Here is a 20,235-nt window from a genome sequence, read left to right as displayed (position 1 = left end):
CTTTGTCTTTTGACAACGATGCTCTAATTGCCGATAAACACGCTTCATTTTTAACAGTTCTATTGAGAACCAGGGAGCAGGTTTAGGTCTGGCCATTTTCAATGGACGGAGAGGGGCAATTGTATCTATTGTTTCAGACAACCTATTATTCCAGATGTTGGTAAGAATGTCAATTGGTTCTCCCAAATGGACATCGGGGTAGTCTTTGAGTCTGGATAAGAATACATCTTGGTCTAATAATCTTCTGGGGCGATATAATTTGATAGAAGGCGGCGCCTTAGCTGGAGAAGGCATAAATGATAACTTAAATTGGATCAGGTAGTGGTCAGACCAAAACAATGAGGAAGTGACAATATCATCAATTTGAAAGTTGTTCGTATCTGAAACTGGCTGAAAAATAAGGTCAAGGGTGTGGCCAGCTGTGTGAGTTGGGGTCCGTACTAATTGTTGGAACCCCAGAGTTGACATCGAAGTCATGAAGTCCTTTGTTGATCTTAAGGAGAAAGATTCTGCATGGATGTTGAAATCTCCTAACACTAGAAGATTCAGGGATTCCAGCATCAATCCTGAAATTAGGTCAAGTAGTTCAGATAGGGAGGTAGTTGAATAGTGAGGTGAACGATAAATTAATAGGATTACAGTGGGATTCTGGTGATTAAATTTTAAACCGAGAGATTCGAAACCAGGATGGTACTGAGATGATAGCCTAGATAGAGAGATAGCTTTGCGGTGAATAATGGCTACACCCCCTCCACGATTATCTAATCTAGATTGATGGAAGGTGGAATATCCTGGGGGGCAGAGGCAATTTAGATTAACACCCCCTGCATCTTCCAGCCAGGTTTCAGTTATGCATACGAGATCAGCATGTTCATCTTTAATAAGGTCATAGATAATGGCAGTCTTGTTGTTAACTGATCTCGCATTAAAAAATAAAACTGAGTAGTCTGAATGTGTTAGTTTATTTTCACAGTAGCATATTTCCTTTTTTAAATGCACTCGAGTTAGCGTGGCTAAGCAGCGAGATCGACGAGAGCTAATTTGAAGTCAAGAACTGTTTTGACGATTGTGTCTCCCTTTACCTAGCACAGTGGGTATAGATCTAATCACACTAGTGTTGGGCCGCGCCTTTTTGAGATCGGAGGATATTAGGGAGGATCCATTTGATTCATATGGTCCTGGCTCAGTGATTCAGCATGATGGATGTATAGAATTAGTACGTCTTTCTATTGTTAGTTCGAGGGTCAAGGGCGAGGAGTTAGGGGAAATTTTCAAGGGTATATCAGCAGTGTCGGTCTCAAAATGAGGCAAAGATTGTTTATTCTGTAAAGTTACCAAGAGGTTTTGAAGGTTGTCGATGATGTCGTTTTGAGCATTATCAGAGAAACTGGAGAATTTAGATGTTAAGCCATCAACTTTGTCTTCCAGAAAATTTGGAGATTGAAATTGGTAGTGGTCAGAATTTAGTGATGATCTTTCATTGGCCGTCTTTTTTTGTCTTGTAGCTGGGGGAATGTTCTGGGGATCTAAGATAGAAGCAGTATATCTGGGGGTGTCAGCTGGAATGATAGGTTTAGATGGCAATGCAGCTAAATGGTCTGTCAAGACTGGTTGTTGATTCATAGAAGTGCGTTTCAAAATTAAAGGGTGAGGGCTGGCAACATTAATGAAATGTCTATGCAGTCCAATGCCCAGATTGCTAAAGCGACGTCTATTGTTCAAAAGCGAGATCACAGTATTACTAGTTTTAAAAGTGAGTAGGATTGACATGCCAGGCTGCACTTTTGATAAAATTTCAGCTTTCATTATGTCATTTAAATTAAACAGATGTAAATTTTGAGTCTGCAAAAAATGATGAATATATGTCTTGATATTGAAGGGGTTGTGATTGTCATGTCGATTAGATGAAAGGTGATATGGTACTTGAGACAAGACTAAAGTCTTGGGGCTAAGTCGAAGTTTCCAGTGTGTATGAGCATCTAGCTTTTCCTCAATGAGAGGGTCAACTGAGGATCGATGAGAAGAAGAAAAAACATCAGGAACTGGAAGTGGAGCTTGGGAAGTTGCCTGCTGCACAGGGACTTGAGATGTTAAAATATGTGCTCCTGCTTCTTGGGACAGGTCAGTCCGATTTGAAATTCCTTTAGATCGTTCTAAAGCAAGTAATTCCTCGAGTAGTTTAAACAGTCTATGGAAATTCATCTTCCGATATTTAAGGCGCTTCACATTTTTTATATTTTTCGATTTAATTGTTTTTTGCGGTTTTTTAAAATACTTTTTCTTCGAGTTATGTTTGTGAGGCTTTTCTTCTTTTGATATTGTTGAGGTGGCTTTCGGAGGGAATTTGTCCTCAGTAAAAGTGGAGTTGGCCAGAAGAGGGGTTTTTAAAAATTCTTCTGTTAAAGTTCTTAACAGGCTGTTTGTCTCTGCGAGAAAGTTTTTTATCATCCCTAGTTGATCCGCAAATGATGTCAGGTGGAAAAGAAAAAAGGGAATTTCGGGGATTGTGGAAAACATTTCCAAGGGGTCGGTATCCTGGACAGGATTTGGGTCTTCAGGAAGATAATCTGTTAAGACTGAAGGCCTCTTCTTCAGAGTAGACGGGCTCACCGAAGTTAGTTTATTATCTTTGGTAAATAGCATATCAGCTTGTGCTAGCTCGATCGCTAAATTTGGGGTGGTAGATAGAGGAGGGTCCTGGAGCTGATGTAATACCTTAGAATCAAGTGACCAATCCGAGAAAGTATGAAAGGAAGTCCTAGGCTGAAATTTTGAGCAAACTGCGTCGGGGCTAGTTAAAGGCTGTGGGTCTTTTAAATTTTTTGAATCCGGAGTAGTCCAAAGGGGGGATGAGGCAGATGGGGGTTCCTGTATAGAGTTCTTATGAATGCAAAATTGGGTTATTTTAAGTTGTTTCAAAGTTTTCGTTTGTAAGCCTCGTATGTTTTGTTTACAAAACCCGTCTATCGACTGTGGGAGTTTCTCTGGAGATTTGAATTTATTTTCATTTTCTTGCGTGCTAACCCCATCCTTGTACATTTTTCTCGTGAGGACCATCCTTAGCAGCAGTAATTAAAAGATTTGATGGCATAGTTATAGTCAGGGTTAATTCCTATGATGTTTTTAAATTGCTTTTTATTGCTTCCTGTTACTCGCAATAATGGCCTCAGCTCTAAGCAGCTGCACTGGCTTGTTTTGCCTGGCCAACAGATAATACGCCACTCCCCGGCTGCTATCTGATCTTCAATGCCGCTCGACAGCGTTTTTCAATTTCCTCAAAACAGAGTATGATTGAGGTGAAAGTTCATAACTCACATTCTCTACGATAATGTTCCTCAGTCAGATGATTTATATCCACTAAGGAGTGGGATGGTATATAGCCAAAATGCCAAGAAATGATTTGAAATTGTAGGACCTCTCCAGTCACGTCCTTCTGCTGAGAATCACAATCACAAAAGGAAGAGTGAGAGTGGAATCATGGAAGGTACGGGCTGCACTTCACAGTAGGCTTCATCTAGCTGCTATTTCATAAATAACTTCATCATGCCTAGGTAACTGGAACTTGGCTGGAGATGACCTTAGTAAGTGTGTTTAGAATTGCAGCCTTCAGGAGCATCCATCTTTACTCCCCAAAGCTCCCATCTAACATCTCCACAACACTAGGCTCCTTTGTCCCTGCAGTGGCCTTCTGGTAACTCCCCTGGCCTGAAGGCACTTAGCCCTTCTTGCTGAAACAAGTAGGCTAGATTCTACCAATCTACCACAACCCCAACATATTTACTTACATTATATCCAGGTTCAAATAGATCAACTCCTAGTACAATGAGATATTTATTTTATAATCAGATACAAATATCAATTTGCGTAAGTATGCTTAGAAAGTATTTTTAAACTTGTGTATTTTTAAAACATGCTCGTTTCATCAAAGCACTTTAGCACTAGATTTATCTATGGAACCTGAAAAACTTAATCTTGACAGCATTTTCCTCCACACTGCACAGCTTAGAAAAGAAAATATTTGCTTCAAATTGACAAATGCATATCCAACAGGGTTAGCAAAGGGGGGGGGCAAGGGGAAGCTCAGTGAAACAGTCCTTGACATCTTCATGAAAGGCGGGAAAATACCCCCATATGAAACCCAGGAGAGCCTGGCAGAAAATATTGAACTAGAAGTATCAATGGCCGAACTCAGTATAAGGCTTCCCAAGTTCCTAAAACCTATCTTACCAGATGGTCAAACCACCAGATTCTGAAGTACAAAAGGCAAAGCCTGTACAGAAAATGATTGCAGCCAGTCAGCAGAAACTGCTATTTATTTAGCCAAATATGCCAAGTAAGGATCAGGTAAGAGTCCCTGACAAAAAGACATTGTGTCTGAACACGTGAAGGCTGGTTCACAGATTACACAGAAGAGGGTTTAAAAGTAAATCTCCTTTCCTCTACAGTTATTTACAGCAATCTAAAGAACAAGGGCATTTAACACTGAGCTAGAAACATTCACCACTGTTTCAATTAGTCATGGGTAAATTTTGAGATGAGTTGCTCCACAGCCACATATGCAGATATCTAGTAAGCCAAAACCAGCAAAGGAGCAACTCACTCTTGGAAACTATGTAATACAAATATCTGCAGTATGCCAAGCCGGTGAAAAGAGCCTATGTTGGATGTATTATCAGATGCCTTCAGAGTGAGAGTCTGTAACTGGCAGAAGGCTGGCCCTCCTTGGGTGTGAGATAGAGGGGGAGTAGATGTGCCCTGTGTGAAAAATATTGAGTGGGACTTGCTGTTCCTAATTCTGGCAGAGGCCTACTGGGATAATAGGGTCAGGTAGGTTTTGTTGGTGTGCTCTTGTTGGGTCCATATCAGATGTTTAGGAGAGTCTTAGTAAGAAGGGACATGGGTGATGCCACCCCAATTTCGGTGATCATGGGTAGAGGGAAGTATAGCTATGGGGAGGTGGTGAATTACCATAGAATACAAGGGCAAGGCTATCTATGCCTTGTTCCTTGCTGCCACTCCCCTCATGGATGGGCTCCTCATTGCTCATCTGCTGTGCCTACTGGCCTGTGTGTGTTGTTCTTTAACGCCAGATCGGTACACAATAAGACCATACTCATCCATGATTTGATCATGGATGAAGGTGCCAATTTGGTGTGCATTACCGAGACCTGGGTGGCTGAGCTGGGATGAGTTGATCTGACCCAGCTTTGCCCACCTGGATACTCGGTGCAACACTGGCACAGGCTGCAGGGACGGGGGGGGGAGGAGTTGCTGCCGTCTACAGAACTTACATCTCTGTCACCAGGAAACCACTCTGTCTTGGAGCTGGCTGTGAGGGCCTGCACCTGGTGTCGGGCCAAGGAGACAGTAAACTAGGGTTGCTGCTTGTGTACTGTCCACCCTGCTGCCTGGCAGCTTCTCTGACTGAGCTGACAGAGGCTGTGCTATTGGAGGAGCCCAGAACGATAGTGCTGGGTGATTTCAGTGTCCACACTGAGGCTGCCTCTAGTGTTCCGGCACAAGACTTCATGGCCTCCATGACGACCATGAGATTGTCTCAAGTTGTCACTGGCCGGACGCATAGGACAGGACACACCCTTGACTTGGTTTTTGCTCCAGATGGAGGAAGGGTGTGTGTGGAGATGGGGGGGTTAGATGTCACCCACTGTCATAGTCAGACCACATCCTAGTGAAGTTTAGACTTATGGCTCCAATCCTTCCCTGCAGGAGTGGTGGACAAATTAAGATGGTCCGTCCCCGGAGACTAACGGAATCCACTGGATTCCTGAATGCCCTGGGGGAGTTCCAAATAGATAGAGCATGTGACCCTGTTGAAGCCCTTGTCACACTGTAGAACAGCGAGGCGCATCGGGCTGCTGACACGGTTGCCCCCAAGGACCCTCTCCAGCATGGTGGAACCCCGTTTGTACGTGGTACACTAATGAGTTAAGGGCAATGAAAGAGGCTGGATGACGGCAAGAGCCCAAGTGGCGAAAGATGAGCTATGTGGCTGATCGGGTATGAGTAAAACATCGTAACCGTGCCTACAGCGTGGTGGTGAGGGCAGTGAAAAAGGCCCACTTCTTTGCCTCCATCACATTCCCAAGTAGCCGTCCAGTGGAGTTTTTCCGTATTGTCAGGGGTGTTTTGACATCAGCTTCAGGAAATGGAGTTTTAGACCCTTTGGAGTCCCACTGTGAACGGTTTGCAAGGCAGTTTGAGAGTAAAGTTGCTCAACTCTGTAGCAGTCTTGATGCCTCATCCATATCTACTGTAGTCCCCAATGAGTGCAACGTCTGCTGCAACTTCTTGGGAATGGTTTCAGTTGATGCAGCCTGATGACGTAGATAAAGTGCTTGCGATGATGTGGCTAGTAACGTGTCCTCTCGACCCTTGCCCTTCTTGGCTTATTAAAGCTTGCTGAGTGGATCCAGGGTGTGGTCAATGCATCATTGCATGAGGGAGTGGTTCCAGCCGCCCTGAAAGAGGTGGTGACCCAACTGCTCCTGAAAAAGCCCACCCTAGACCCATTGGTCTGCAACAATTACTGAATGGTTGCAAATACCCCCTTCTTAGGAAAGGTGATTGAGAGGACTGTGGTGCAGCAATTGCAAGTACTCTTGGATGAAACAGATTATTCTGACCCATTCCAGTCTGGGTTCAGCCCTGGTTATGGGACTGAATCAGCCTTGGTCGCCCTGATGGATGGCCTTTATCAGGAGAAGGACAGAGGGAGTAAAACCATTACTCTTACTTGATCTCTCAGCCCTATACAGCTTGGGGCCAGGATACCTGAAAGACAGTCTTATCCCTTATATACCCAGTCGATCACTACACTCTGCAGGTGAGGGCCTCCTGCAGATACCATCTTATCAGGAGGTCCCTTCCAGACAACATAGGAAACAGACCTTTAGTGTGGCAACACCTACCCTGTGGTATTCCCTCCCCTTAAATATTAGACAAGAGCCATCTCTGTTATCTTTTCGGCACCTATTGAAGACCTTCCTCTTTCAACAAGCCTTTTAAGTTGAGATCTTATCCCACTCTGCGTCTGTGTTGGAATTGGTTTTTAATATGTTTTTAAACCTTTTTTTTAAGATGTCTTGAAAGCTTTTTAAAAAATGTTTTTAAAGGTGTTTTATTTTAATGTATTTTAAAGTCTGTTTTTATGATGTTTTAAAGCGTTTTTAGTGCTTTTGGTTGCCACTCTGGGCTCCTGTTGGGAGGAAGGGTGGGAGATATATATATATATCCACATTTAGATTCCAATATAAGAAGAATATACATTTTCTACTTTGTCTCCAGCTTGTTACCAAGCTTTTGTATTTGAGAATCGTGACATTTTATGTTTCACTCAATTATTCAAGTCTTCTAAAGAGTCATATTTAATGCATTTCTATTTATAGAAAATCTAGTTTTAAAATATATTAAAATATTATTTAAGTGTTTGATAGCACATAGATATGGGTGAAGAAAGAAAGAAAGAAAGAAAGAAAGAAAGAAAGAAAGAAAGAAAGAAAGAAAGAAAGAAAGAAAGAAGGGGTGGTGGTCTAGGAACCACAGTTCCAATTTCACATTGTTACGCATGCAAACAAGCTGATCACTTTTCCCTTCAATTGGCCCAATTCACATGCACAAAATTAACTACAGTATAATACAAGGATGGGGAACCAATCATGACCTGCCAGGCTTCCCTATTTGGCCCACGAGGTCATTTTGGACAAGCCATGCCAACCTGCCCTACACCTCACATCATACAGGTAAGGGTGTGGCTTGGCCAAAGCGCTCTTGCACAGATTCCAAAGCACTCGACAATCAGTTGGTTGTCAGGAGCATTTCAAGTGCTGTGCAAAGCAGGAACCAAGACTAAGCTGGATTGCCCTTCCTGCACATTGGGGGGTGGTTCTGCTTGCTCTGGATGCACAACGGGGTCCCTACAGAGATCTGTCTTGCAACCTGAACCCAACGCTAAGCAGAATTGTCCTCCCCCCCATCAGCTGATGCGAAAGGAGGGTGATCCTGCTTGGTCCGGGTGCACAAGAGAGGTTCATGCAGCAAACTCTCTTGTGCACCCAAACTTGCTCAGCTTAGCAGTACTTTCAAAGCAAATAGCAGGCAACAAGGTGCTGCTAAAAGCAAGGGGCTTTTCCTTGCTTTTAGCAGTGCCTTGCTGCTTGCTACATGCTTTGAAGTCCCAACTTCGGGGATTCCACAGGAAAAAAGCCCTGATATCATTTGTAACGTCAAGTGATTGACAGGTAGGCAACCCCACCCACCTGTCAAATTTGGCCCGTGAAGCAGATCCTGATAATAGATCTGGTCTGTGCATCCAAAAAGGTTCCCCACCCGTGATTTAATACGAATGAACAACATACTGGTGCACACTTCTCAAAAGTTCCCTTCCTTGCTCCTGCCATTCCAGACAGAAAACAAATCAGCGGCTGGCTTTGTGTAAAATGCAAACTAGTGTTTGTGGTTTCTTTCCCCCAAATAAACCACAAGCAATAACAAAAGAAAAACCTTGGGTACTGCTTGTAGCTTGCTTTGAGATAAACAACCCAGGAGTGCTGGTTTGCACATTGGGAACTTTTGAGAAACGTGCACACCAAGTCATCTCATAGTCAGCACTACTTTGATTAGAATCTGTGCAGAACTTGTGGATGCAGCACATTCCAGAAGTGAAAAGGTGCTAGCATTCATTTCCCATGTCTTACACACACCTTGCCATCAACTTTCTATGTATGTATGTATTCCTATGAGCTAGAACCTAATACTTAGCCTACAAAGGAACATTGGGAGTAAACAGAAAGTAGGCCAAATTTAACAGAAGCCATAGTGATATCTGCAAGGCAACACAGTGGACTTTATATTTTTCACCTAATGTGAACAAGATATACTCACAGAATTGTAGGCTAAGGCTCAGAAAGGCTAATAAGGCTGCCAAGGCCAACAAGAACAGAAAACGATTTCGGAAAAACATTATTATTCTGTCTGCTGCTGCTTCATGATTTCACCTCCATAGTCAGATACTTTCTGTCAAGACAAATATAAAACATTCATTAGAGATAGCCTTCAATATATCACTCACTCTTCTGAGAAATATCAAAGCCCTAAGATTACAAAGAGGGACATGATTTTATTTTTTATTATTAGAGTCAGATTTCTGCAAAATGAAAACATTTAAAAAGTAACAATACAAATTTTGTAAATATACAAAGAATTGCCAATACAACTGTAATAAGCAAAACATTCACCAGAGCCTACCTTACTATCCTTTGCTACCTAATACTATTAATAATCACTTTATTACTACTTTTACTGATTACTGAATTAAGCTAATGCATTGTAATTATATTTCTATATGTTAAATTCCATTCTTAATAGATACCTTGGAATGATAAGAGGCTATGATTTGTTTGACGAAGCAATGAGTTCCCTTTGCAATATTTAATAAATGGTTTCCAATGTACCATAAAGTCATCCTGTTGTCTTCTTTTAACCTTCCTTCATTTTAAAAACAAAACAAAAAACATTAATTTTTCCACTGAAGCAAATTCCAAATGTGTTCAGCCATTCATATATTATTGCCTTTGTGTCCATCAGTCTTTAGAAGGACATGAGTTTAGAGAAAGTTGCCAAGCTACCATATTCCCCATAAGCTTATGGTTCCCCACACCATAAGCTGTCATAGGCCCTTTGGACCCTTGAGGAATATATATTTGGTTAGAATGTTAGACTAGGACCTGACTTCCCAGGAGGATCCCTCCGCCTGTGCTGCCTCTGAGACGGGCTCCCGTCTTGGATGAAACTTTTTCAGTTTTAAATCCCGTCAGAAGGGTTTTTTTTGACTGGGGATAATTTCTTCCGGATAAGGAAGAAACGTGAGATTTCCCACACAGCTTTGTTGTGTTTGTTGGAGACTGGAATTCATTAGAATTGTCTGTGAAAGAAGGTCTTCCAGCAGCTCGGACGGAGCTAGGATTTCTAGCTAGCTCAGCTGAATAAGTGAGCCATTTTTTTTTCTTCAAAGAAAAATGGACTAACAGGCAAGCATTCTCCTGTCTACGCTCATTATTTTGTTATCTATACAGCTAAAGAGATTTGTCAAAGAACCAGCAATTAAGAAAACCTGGGTGAGTCAAAACCTTCTCTTTTACTCACGGAACTAAGGGGGAAGAAAATAAAAATAGCCTATCTTTTTTTTTTTATTGCAAAAAGCTGGCATGGAAATCAGCATTATAAAAATTACAACGGATGAGGGGTTTCTGATTGGAAGAGACTTTTGTGTAATATATGTCTGGGACTATTTTTTCTGGTCTACTTTTTTTTTTTTGACAAATCTGCTCATTCTTTCTGCTACTAGTTATTTGGATGCTGTGAACTAAAGCTGTTTTTGCACTTCTGGGCATATAAGAGATAAGGAAATCTGTGCTGTCTAGAGTGTGACGTCAGTTGGTTTGAAAGATTAACTCCTTTGTAACTGGATAAAGAAATAAACTGCTCTTTGCTTGGGACATTGAAAATTGAAGGAGTTTTGTTCCTTTGGTTTTAAGAATGACAATTAAGAAGATCATGGATGTACAAGAAGGGACTTTATCTTTAGATATGTTTCAGAAAATAATGAATGGGATTAAGTCAATAAAACAAGAACTGAGAAATAATAGACAAGCGTTGAGAATTGAATTTGACGAAATGAGACAGGAGCTGAAAGAAATTCAGGATTCTATGAGAAAGAAGAATAAAGATAGATCTGGAAAACCAAAAAAGGATGAAAGAAAAATTAAAGGCAAGGTTCAAACTATGGAGATTGGATTAAATATGGACTTGGGAAAAGATTTGGATTTCCTGGCTGTGATGGATCCTGGAGACAAATATTACGGTTTGGAACTCAGCGCTGTCCCTGAAGGAATTGAGGAAGAGATTGGAGATAAAGATATTATCGGTTCGAAAAAATTCCTGGACTGGAAGGATTTGATGGAACTTGAAATGGAGAAAGTTAACAGAATTAATCCCTGTTTTGTGTCAATGGAAAAACCTTCAAGAGATGTGCTAGTGTATTCTGTAAAAAAGAGGAACAGAGATGCGGCTTTGCAACAATACTTCAGTGATACATTCGGAATTGATGGCAAGGAAATATCTGTGATAAAGGAAATTCCTATCAGACTCTTATTATATGATTATGACAGCAAGATTATTGGGTGCGTAAAGATGGAAGACGGAACCAACACGGATAATGGAAGAAGAGCGATTTGAAATTACTGGACTTAGTAGACTTGATGAGTTGGATTAATTGACATGTTTATCTAGAAAAAAATTGATGGACATGTATCTCAAGGATTGGAAACTTCTCTTTGACTTTTTGTGGAAGAATAAAATGATATGATGTTAATGAGATTTGATACCAACTAAGATAACCGCTGGAGGAAGGTGATTTTATAATCTATTAAGAGACAGGCTTGTTATATATTATAGACTTATAGCTGAACTACGACAAATCGGAAGTCAATATTTTTTTTCTTTTTTTATTGTATTAGTTATTGATTTGTGTTTTTTCTTTTTGTATTGTTTTGGTTTTGAAAATTTGAATAAAAATTAATTGAAAAAAATAAAGAATGTTAGACTAGGACCTGAGAGACCAGGGCTCAAATCCTCACTCAGTCATGAAGTTCAATGGGTGACCTTGGGCCAGTCACTGTCTCTCAGCCTAACCTACCTCAATAAGTTGTTGAGAGGATAAAATGAGGAGTGGGAAAAGAACCATGTACACCACCTTGAGCTCCTTTGAGGAAAGGTAGCATATAAATACAACAATAAAATATTAAAATCACCAAGTTCATTTCAGATTTTTTTTAAAAAAACCACTTTATATTTAATTGAGGACTAACATACTAAAAATTTCAAAAGCCATACAACAAATACAAGTATTTCCAAATCTTGTTTTTGTACGAGGTAGTTATAAAAACCCTGGGTGATATTCAACTATTCAGAGCAGTCATATTCAGAATAGATCCATTAAAATCAAGAGACTTAATAGATTAACAGACCATGTTGAAGATGAGGGTCTTGAACTGGGTCACAGTGTCCCTCTGCCCAGCTCTGCCAGCCTCTCTTCAGCTGTCACCAACAACATGATGGTGGTGCAGAGCTTCCCTTTTATATGTTGGTGGAAGTCCACTAGCAGAATCCTCCGAAACGAGGCATTCCAGAGATGGAAAGGGAAAGGTCAAATGAGCCTGCCCAGGATACTGAGCCAGCCCCACTACTGTTGTGTGATATCATCAGGCCCAATTAGGACCACATCAATGAACCAGCTCCAGTTTGGCCACAGCAACAGGAGATAATTGAATAATGATGGAGTGATAACTGCCATCAGCAGTGGTGGGCAGAATGATACCTCTACTTACTTGCTTACTTTATTTATTTATTGCCCACCCTTCACCAACAGGTCCCTGAATGGGTTACAAAATCTAAATTACAATATTAAAAAGAATTAAAACATATTTCAATCAGAAGAATAGGGTGGGTTCTAAAAACAAACATCTGAAGGCCAGGATAAAGAGGTGTGTTTTTAGCATTCACTGAAAACTGTATAGGACAGTGCCAGTGCCAGACACACCTCTGTAGGGAGGGAATTCCACAGGGGCTGCCAGAGAGAAAGTCCTCTCCCAGGCCACCATCCCCTAAACTTCAGAGTTGGCAGAACTACCACAAAGTCCCCCTCTGCTGATCATAACACCCAAGAGGATCTGTAGGGAAGGAGGCAGTCTGAGATATTTGGGGCCTAAGTCATTTGAATTGGGCCTGGAAATGAACTGGCAAACAATGCAACTGTTTTAGAATAGCAGTTATATATATGAGTTCTAAAAGGAACCCCAGCCAGTAACCTGGCCACTTCATTTTGGACCAGTTGAAGTTTCCGAGATGTCTTCCAACGCTCAATCCAACACCCCAGTCCAGCATGGTGGGGAGGGTTAGATTACTCTGTAATATCCCTATAACTAACATAATTTCACTAATTGTTTGAAGAAGAAGAAATTAATAAAATGTTTTGGTTTTGTTTTCTATTTCCACAACATTTCCAAGTTTTTTGTATTGGTCCTTCAGCTACATTCTATGGTTCTAAAACAAACATGAGAACTACAAAACAAAGTCATTTAATGAAACAAGCCCATACGTGCAAGACTCTGGCATAACAGAAATGCCAAAACATCTCCCAAAGCATTTCAAACTAAAAGCTCATACCCTGAATCTCCCTGTGACTTGCATTTATTTTAGTTAGCAAATTATTAACATTTTAACAAGGCTATGCTATCCTGAAGTTACATCTGCCCAACAGAGATAAATTACTACTAAGATTTGATCATGCAAGTACAACAAAATGGGAGAAAAAGGGTGGAGTTGTGGAGTCATTATGGGAGGAGAACAGAGAGTAAAGGTTGGTCTCACCTTTGAAGATAGTATAATAAGGTGACAGAGATGTTGTAAACAAAATACTACTATTGGGAGCAATAGAAAGCCTAACACACACCCTCCTCAAACCCTGTCATTGCCTTCTTACTGCAGCATTCTTTTTATAGTGAGCTTCCAAGTTGCCATTATACATGCCGCTTAATTAAAACAAATTCACTAATAGGCAAAAAACCTTGCAGTTTAAGAATGTACCTATAGCCAACATATATTTCTACCAAACTTTAAAAAGCAGGGAAATTGGGCAGCTATAGTGAATGCACCAGGGGAGCAGGAGACCTGAACTCCTCTCTGAGATATTGTACTGCCCTACAAAGTTGTCAAAATGCAAACACAATTTGGGTTGGTCTTTCACAGTCCAATCCACTTGCTGTGTAGCTTGGAAGAATTTGGTAACATGTGCCTCTGAGCATATGGTGAGTGGTGGCAACACCTGCCATCTCCAAAGATGGAGAATTATATTTTTGTATGTTGGTGTTCTTCTTACTTTGCTTCTTTCCTGTGTTACTAATGTTTCTACAGAGAATCTAAACTAGAAAATTTTATTTCCCTCATTATTCATCCTAGAAATCTGTGTCAAATTTATTTTTATTAATTTCAACGCCTTTTTATTGGTCAATGTCATATGATGGTGAAGATAGCCTTTTTTGCTTTTTAATCCGGGAGGTAAGAAATGGGATCCTGTGCAAGTTTGCTGAGAATGGATTGATCATTTGCATGCTTATCGAGTTAAGTGGGATTTACACACACACCAGGCAATCATGCTTAGGATAGGTGAAACTGACCACAGGGGATGAGGAAGGGAGGAGGGGGAGGTGGGAGGGATGGAAAGGCAGAGGGGAGGACTGGGATGGGAGCAGGCAGGAGGAGGAGGGTAGAAGAAGGACAGATGTGGTCATTTGCATGTTTATTGAGTTCAGTGGGATTTACTCCCGTGCAATCATGCTTAGGATAGGTAAAACTGACTGGAGGGGAGGGACGATGGGCTGGAGTGGGCAGGGAAGGTGGAAGAAGGAAGGAGAAAGGGAGAGGAAAGGGGAAGGAGTGAAAAGGCAGGTTTGATCATTTGTATGATTATTGAGTTGAATCGGATATACTCCTATGCAATCATGATTAGAATAGGTAAAACTGACCAGGCTGGGCCTGCCAACCAAGACGTCTTCCGTATCTTTCAAAGTTGTGCTGGGGGAAGGGAGAATTCTACCTTGTGGTTTTTCCCATTACAATGTTGCAAGAACACCTGCACTTGGCTGACTTTCTCTTCTCCTAAAGATACAGGATCAGTCTCAGGCCCTGAACCTGGCAACCCTACCTCCCACCCAAATTTAAAACAAAGCTGTCCCTGGCCACATCCACACCAGGCCTCTATTACACTTTGGACAATCATTATTTATTTATCTATTTATTTCGTGTATTTATATACCGCCCCATAGCCGAAGCTCTCTGGGCGGTTTACAATAACTAAAAACATTAAAAACAAATATACAAATTTAAAAACACATCTTTTAAAAACAATTTAAAACAATTTATCATGGCTTCTCTCAAAGCCAATCATGGCTTCTCTCAAAGAATCCTGGGAAGTGTATTATTTATTTATTTATTTAGTTGCATTTCTAAACCGCCCTATAGCTAGCAGCTCCCAGGGCGGTGTACAACATGATAAAACCACAATATTTAAAATACAGCAAGTGTGTATTGCGCAAACAATATAAAACATTATATAAACAAAGTAAAAGAAAACTAGAAATAAAATAAGTAAGATTAAAAGCATAAAATACATTAAAATGCCTGGGTGAAGAGGTGGGTTTTTACCTGGCGCCGGAAAGATGACAGGGAAGGCGCCAGGCGTATCTCATCTGGGAGGGCATTCCATAATTCGGGGGCCACCACCGAAAAGGCCCTAGATCTTGTTACTGTTCTCTCCGGGCCTCTGTATGGGTTGGGACCCGGAGAAGGGCCTTAGACGTCGAGCGGAGTGAACGGGTAGGAACATAGCGAGAGAGGCGTTCCATCAGATATTGCGGTCCAGTGCCGTTAAGGGCTTTATAGGTAAGGACCAACACTTTGAATCTGGCCCGGAAACATATTGGAAGCCAGTGCAGTTGGGCCAGAATAGGTGTTATGTGGTCGAATTTCTTCATCCCAGTAAGAACTCTGGCCGCAGCATTCTGCACTAGCTGAAGTTTCCGAATCGTTTTCAAAGGTAACCCTACGTAGAGAGCATTACAGTAATCCAATCTAGAGGTTACCAGAGCATGAATAACTGAGGCAAGGTTCTCCCTGTCCAGATAGGGTCGTAGTTGGGCTACCAGCCGAAGCTGGTAAAACGCATTAGGTGCCACCGAGGCTACCTGAGCCTCAAGTGACAGAAGCGGATCTAATAAGATCCCCAAACTAGGGACCTGTTCCTTTAGGGGGAGTGTAACCCCATCTAGGGCAGGTCTGACATCAACCATCTGAGCAGAGGGCCCTCCAACTAACAGCATCTCAGTCTTGTCAGGATTGAGTTTTAGTTTGTTCGCTCTCATCCAGTCCATTATCGCGGCCAGGCAGCGGTTAGTTAGTGAAGAGTGCTGAGAGTTGCTAGGAGACGCCCTGTTTCTCTCACAGACCTTTAATCAGAGTGGCTGACTGTTAAACCATTCTCTCAGGGGAATAGGAGTCTCCTCTCAGCACCCTTCACAAACTACACTTCCCAGGATTCTTTGAGGGAAGCCATGACTGTCTCAAGTGAAATCAAGTTTGGTGTGTGTGTGGCTCTCTGATTAGCCAAGTCCAGCAGCTGTGAGGCTTTTAGAACACTGACAGTTGGTCCTTACTGAGCATGCCCCGCGTTATAATAGGCTTCCAGCCAAAATTTCTTAAATTAATTAAAAATCAACCAGACATTTTTTAAACTTTTAAACTGCAGTAGATGAAGGTCAGAGTATGGGGCAAGGTCAGTATTAGGATTACAGGTACTCTGTGAACATGGCTGATGTTTAATGAATTTCAACAGATTATGGGAACTCGCAGGAAAAAGTCCAAAAGGGCTGAGTTTTTTTTCCTCTTTTTAGACTTTGAACTTTCGATTCTCTCTGACTGTTTTGTGCATCGCCATGAAAATTGACAGGGTTGTTAAGCAAGCGTTTCTTAGTTCAGAACTATAAGTTTTGTAAGGTTCTGTTTTGAAATGAGCTTATGGGAAGCTTCAGAATGGCATAGGGGGATATTTTCCATTTAACATTGCGGAATGTGAAAAATCCCCGCTGACTATAGTATACAGCGACTCTCGTGGCTGTATAATATGATGAAGCACCCTTGAGTTTACAGCCTAGGTTACATATTATGTTATTGTTGTTATGTGCCTTCAAGTCGATTATGACTTATGGCAACCCTATGAATCAGCGACTTCCAATAGCATCTGTCGTGAGCCACCCTGTTCAGATCTTGTAACTTCAGGTCTGTGGCTTCCTTTCTGGAATCAATCCATCTCTTGTTTGACATTCCTCTTTTTCTACATCCTTCTGTTTTCCCAAGCATTATTGTCTTTTCTAGTGAATCATGTCTTCTCATGATGTGTCCAAAGTATGATAACCTCAGTTTCATCATTTTAGCTTCCAGTGGTAGTTCTGGTAGTATTATAGACTACCAAAAATCTTTTCAGTAATGCAGTATTGCACATAGCAATGGCAATGTCAGAAAGCTGCTGGCCATGTAATTTGGCTTATCAAGGGGCACCATGCCAGTGCCCTCCTAGATTGTCTAACACAGAGATGCAGAGAGCCCCCAAGTAATTAGGGCAAACTACATGTTCAGCAGTTTTCACTTAAACCACTATACAAAAACAGTATTTGGCCACGTCCATGAGGGAATCAGGAGCAGCCCATTATTCTGCTACTTTAGAACAGCAGCCTCCTGTCTCACACAGAAAATAAACATTAATACACTGAATCACTGTGACGGCTTAAATGAATTGATTAAAATGGCTTGTCTCCATATTAATCAATAGCACTCTTCAAAGTCTGCCTCCATGAAATTACTGTGCTTATCTGGTATGAGAGATCAAAATGATGCAGACTGCCACAATATGAGTAAGTGGAACAGTAAATGAAAAGAATCACTACTGCAAGGAAGAAAATTAAATACGTGAATGGTGGACCAGATATACAATGTAACTAAATATGGTCCAATTACTGGAAAGGTAGAAGAACCATTTTCTTCCAGTGATGCAGTTTCCAAGACAGTACTGAGATAGCAAATTGCTCCTTCTCACATAGATATGCCCCAGTAAGGCTACAGCAATCTTGGAGCAAACAAGTCTCCACATCCTTTCAGGATTCACTGCATAAATCCTTTTCTGATGTCAAAACAGCTGAAAGAAAAAAATCCTATGGATGCTTCCCCAGATTTACCTGAAATGATACTCATAGCAATACAGCTATGAAACTTCTATGAATAAGCATACTGCACCATATTAACTACTTTTAAGATATATACAGCTATATTACAGAACGGAGTTGTGCTCATGCAACAGGACTTTCCCTTCCTCTCACACCCCCAAAAATCTGCTCTAGAGGGTCCTCCAACCCTCTAGATTTGCAGGGGAGGAAAAGAGCAGGAAGTTCTATTGTGACACAAAGTTGGAGTTAACAAGCAGACAAAGTAGTAGGATCAAGTGTCCTTGAGATTATTTTATACCAATCCAATTTTCATTGCAAAATATTAAGATAGTGTTCAGAAAAGCCAGCTGTTTGTGTTCCAAACACATCAAGGGGTGCAATCTGTAGCCCTATTCAGATGTTTTGCCCACCATGTGAACAACATGGAAAGATAGCAGGACTGGATACACTACTGTCCAGGTGTTGAGTAAAAGTCTAAAGCCTGCTGAATTCATATAGGCTGATCCTGTGAGTGGTTACTTTGTATAATCAGGCTTCACCCCCAGGTATGGACAGTGCAGGGGTGGAGTTGTCAAGGTACATAACATCAGAGTGGGACCAACACATGTGGACCTGGCCTCTTTCCACATGATGTTACTTTCATGGAAAGACCTGAATAAAGCTTCAGTGTCTCAAGGTTCTTGTCCACACCCCTCACCACAGGCCCATAGAACCAACATCCTTGTGAGGAACTACAAATGTACTCACTTAAGGCAACATCCCAATGCTCTTCCTTTATCCCTTAGCCAAAGAACCTAACTTATCCTCAAGTATGCACATGCCTTCTACCTCATACTTAGTGGCCAATTATTTTTCTTGCTGCAGCTCCCAGTCAAGTTCCAGCCAGTTTCACTGCCTAGTTTTCCTCCCAGTCTCTCTTTCCCACAGCCCAGTGCAAGTGTAAGATTTGCATACCTATCAAACAAAACTCATGTTTGTCATGTCAAATGAAAGCTTTTAAACCCTCTCAGAAGTTTACACTTGACTTGCCAAGGAAAACTTTTTATAATGTACCGGCCATGAAGGCAGGAATTTTCCATGTAACTTAAAACATTTAATGCGCGCATAATTAGGGCTCTTATACAATTGCATGTTGTTTTGAGGACATACTCCCTGCCCCCTTTTTCCTATCTCCACAATATGTTCACCCTACTTACTGGTGTTGTTGTTTTTAAAGTTAAATTAAAATAGCATATCACTGACAGTCATGGACTTCAGTTGGCAAGTGAAAATCTTTGACAAAGAAAGGCTATACTTCATAGTCTGTTCTGGCAAATAAAAGCAGCTCTAATCTCTGTACAGTAATGATCCAGAAAGTTCTACACAAATGAGTTTGGCTTAGCATTATGTGTGAACCGGCCATTATATTCTTCAACAGGCCTTGCAAGATACACACACTAGAACAGTTTATCTTTGACATAAAAACCAAATCTAGTTCTCTGCTGAAGTTTACACAGAATTACATAATTCACTGTAGATTACTGGAGTTCTACATAAATGTATTATATTTAGCTTGGAAAATGATTCTCAGTTATGCAATCAGTTATGAGCATCTCTCTAGAATCAATATTACACCAGTATTTTATGTTAATACAAAAAAAATCCTATTTACTGGAGACAGTTCAAATCAAAACATACAAGAAAAAATATACAGATGTGAAAGGACATAAAACTGCAATTTTTCTTTAAATGACTGAATAACAGCCATTTTTTAATAAAACGAAAAGGCAGCAGTGAGGATTATGTAATAGCTTGAAAGGATTATTTAGTAATTGGATTCTTGCAAATACAGAGCTTCTAATCTTCTCCTCTGCAAGCCCTTCTTGTCTTATTCATCATCCACCAAATATACTTGTCAGTCATGCCTATGATCATGGAATTATGCTCAACACAGCCTTTTACCCTACATTGTCACATCTAAGATTCTGAATCTTGCATTTTCTTGCACACAAGCTCAAAGAACAGCATTTGCTCTACATCAGCATAATTACAACTGACCCTTGCTGCTGTATTCTCTTATACCTCCTGAAAAGCTATTCCTGAACGTGGAATCTTCGTGTGGGCATGATGGGGGAGGAGAATGGGGTCAAATAGATGGCATATACCTTGTGCAAGTGTAAAGGACAATTTGTTTGCTTTTTACTATAAAGCCTTCATTTCAGTTCTCCTACCATCTCCGTTCACCTTCACTATATAAGCCATTGGGGGAAACTCATGATACTACTGTTTCATTATACCACTGAGAATTATTCCTCCCCCAAACTAAATAGATTTAGAGAGCCAATAATGCCAGTGGCCTTTGACTAAAAAAGTTCTCTATGACACTTCCAGTTTGTATCTAGGAAGC

At 41.0% G+C, this 20,235-nt stretch overlaps 1 protein-coding gene and 1 long non-coding RNA gene across 5 annotated transcripts in view; one reads left to right on the top strand and one right to left on the bottom strand.

Annotated features, from left to right (window-relative positions):
- PXYLP1 (2-phosphoxylose phosphatase 1) overlaps nucleotides 1–20,235 on the bottom strand; it is a 111,914-nt gene that overhangs the window by 69,471 nt on the left and 22,208 nt on the right. Inside the window, exons 2-3 of one of the 3 annotated variants that reach the window (XM_061636773.1) lie at nucleotides 9,389–9,504; nucleotides 8,902–9,033 (exon numbers count right to left, since the gene is read on the bottom strand). The exons of 1 other annotated variant lie outside the window; for it this stretch is intronic. In XM_061636773.1, coding sequence (XP_061492757.1) covers nucleotides 8,902–8,980 — 79 coding nt within the window. In that variant the 5' untranslated portion in view covers nucleotides 8,981–9,033; nucleotides 9,389–9,504. The remainder of the gene's footprint in view (nucleotides 1–8,901; nucleotides 9,034–9,388; nucleotides 9,505–20,235) is intronic. One more of the 3 variants, XM_061636774.1, reaches the window with a different exon arrangement.
- Nucleotides 1–20,235, top strand: part of LOC133389334 (uncharacterized) — a 32,474-nt gene that overhangs the window by 7,053 nt on the left and 5,186 nt on the right. The gene's annotated exons all lie outside the window — the stretch shown is intronic.

Source organism: Rhineura floridana, chromosome 7, assembly GCF_030035675.1.
Source record: "Rhineura floridana isolate rRhiFlo1 chromosome 7, rRhiFlo1.hap2, whole genome shotgun sequence".
Lineage (NCBI taxonomy): Eukaryota > Metazoa > Chordata > Lepidosauria > Squamata > Rhineuridae > Rhineura > Rhineura floridana.
The sequence above is the reverse complement of the archived record's forward strand: the minus strand, read 5'-3'. Positions and strand labels throughout refer to the sequence as shown.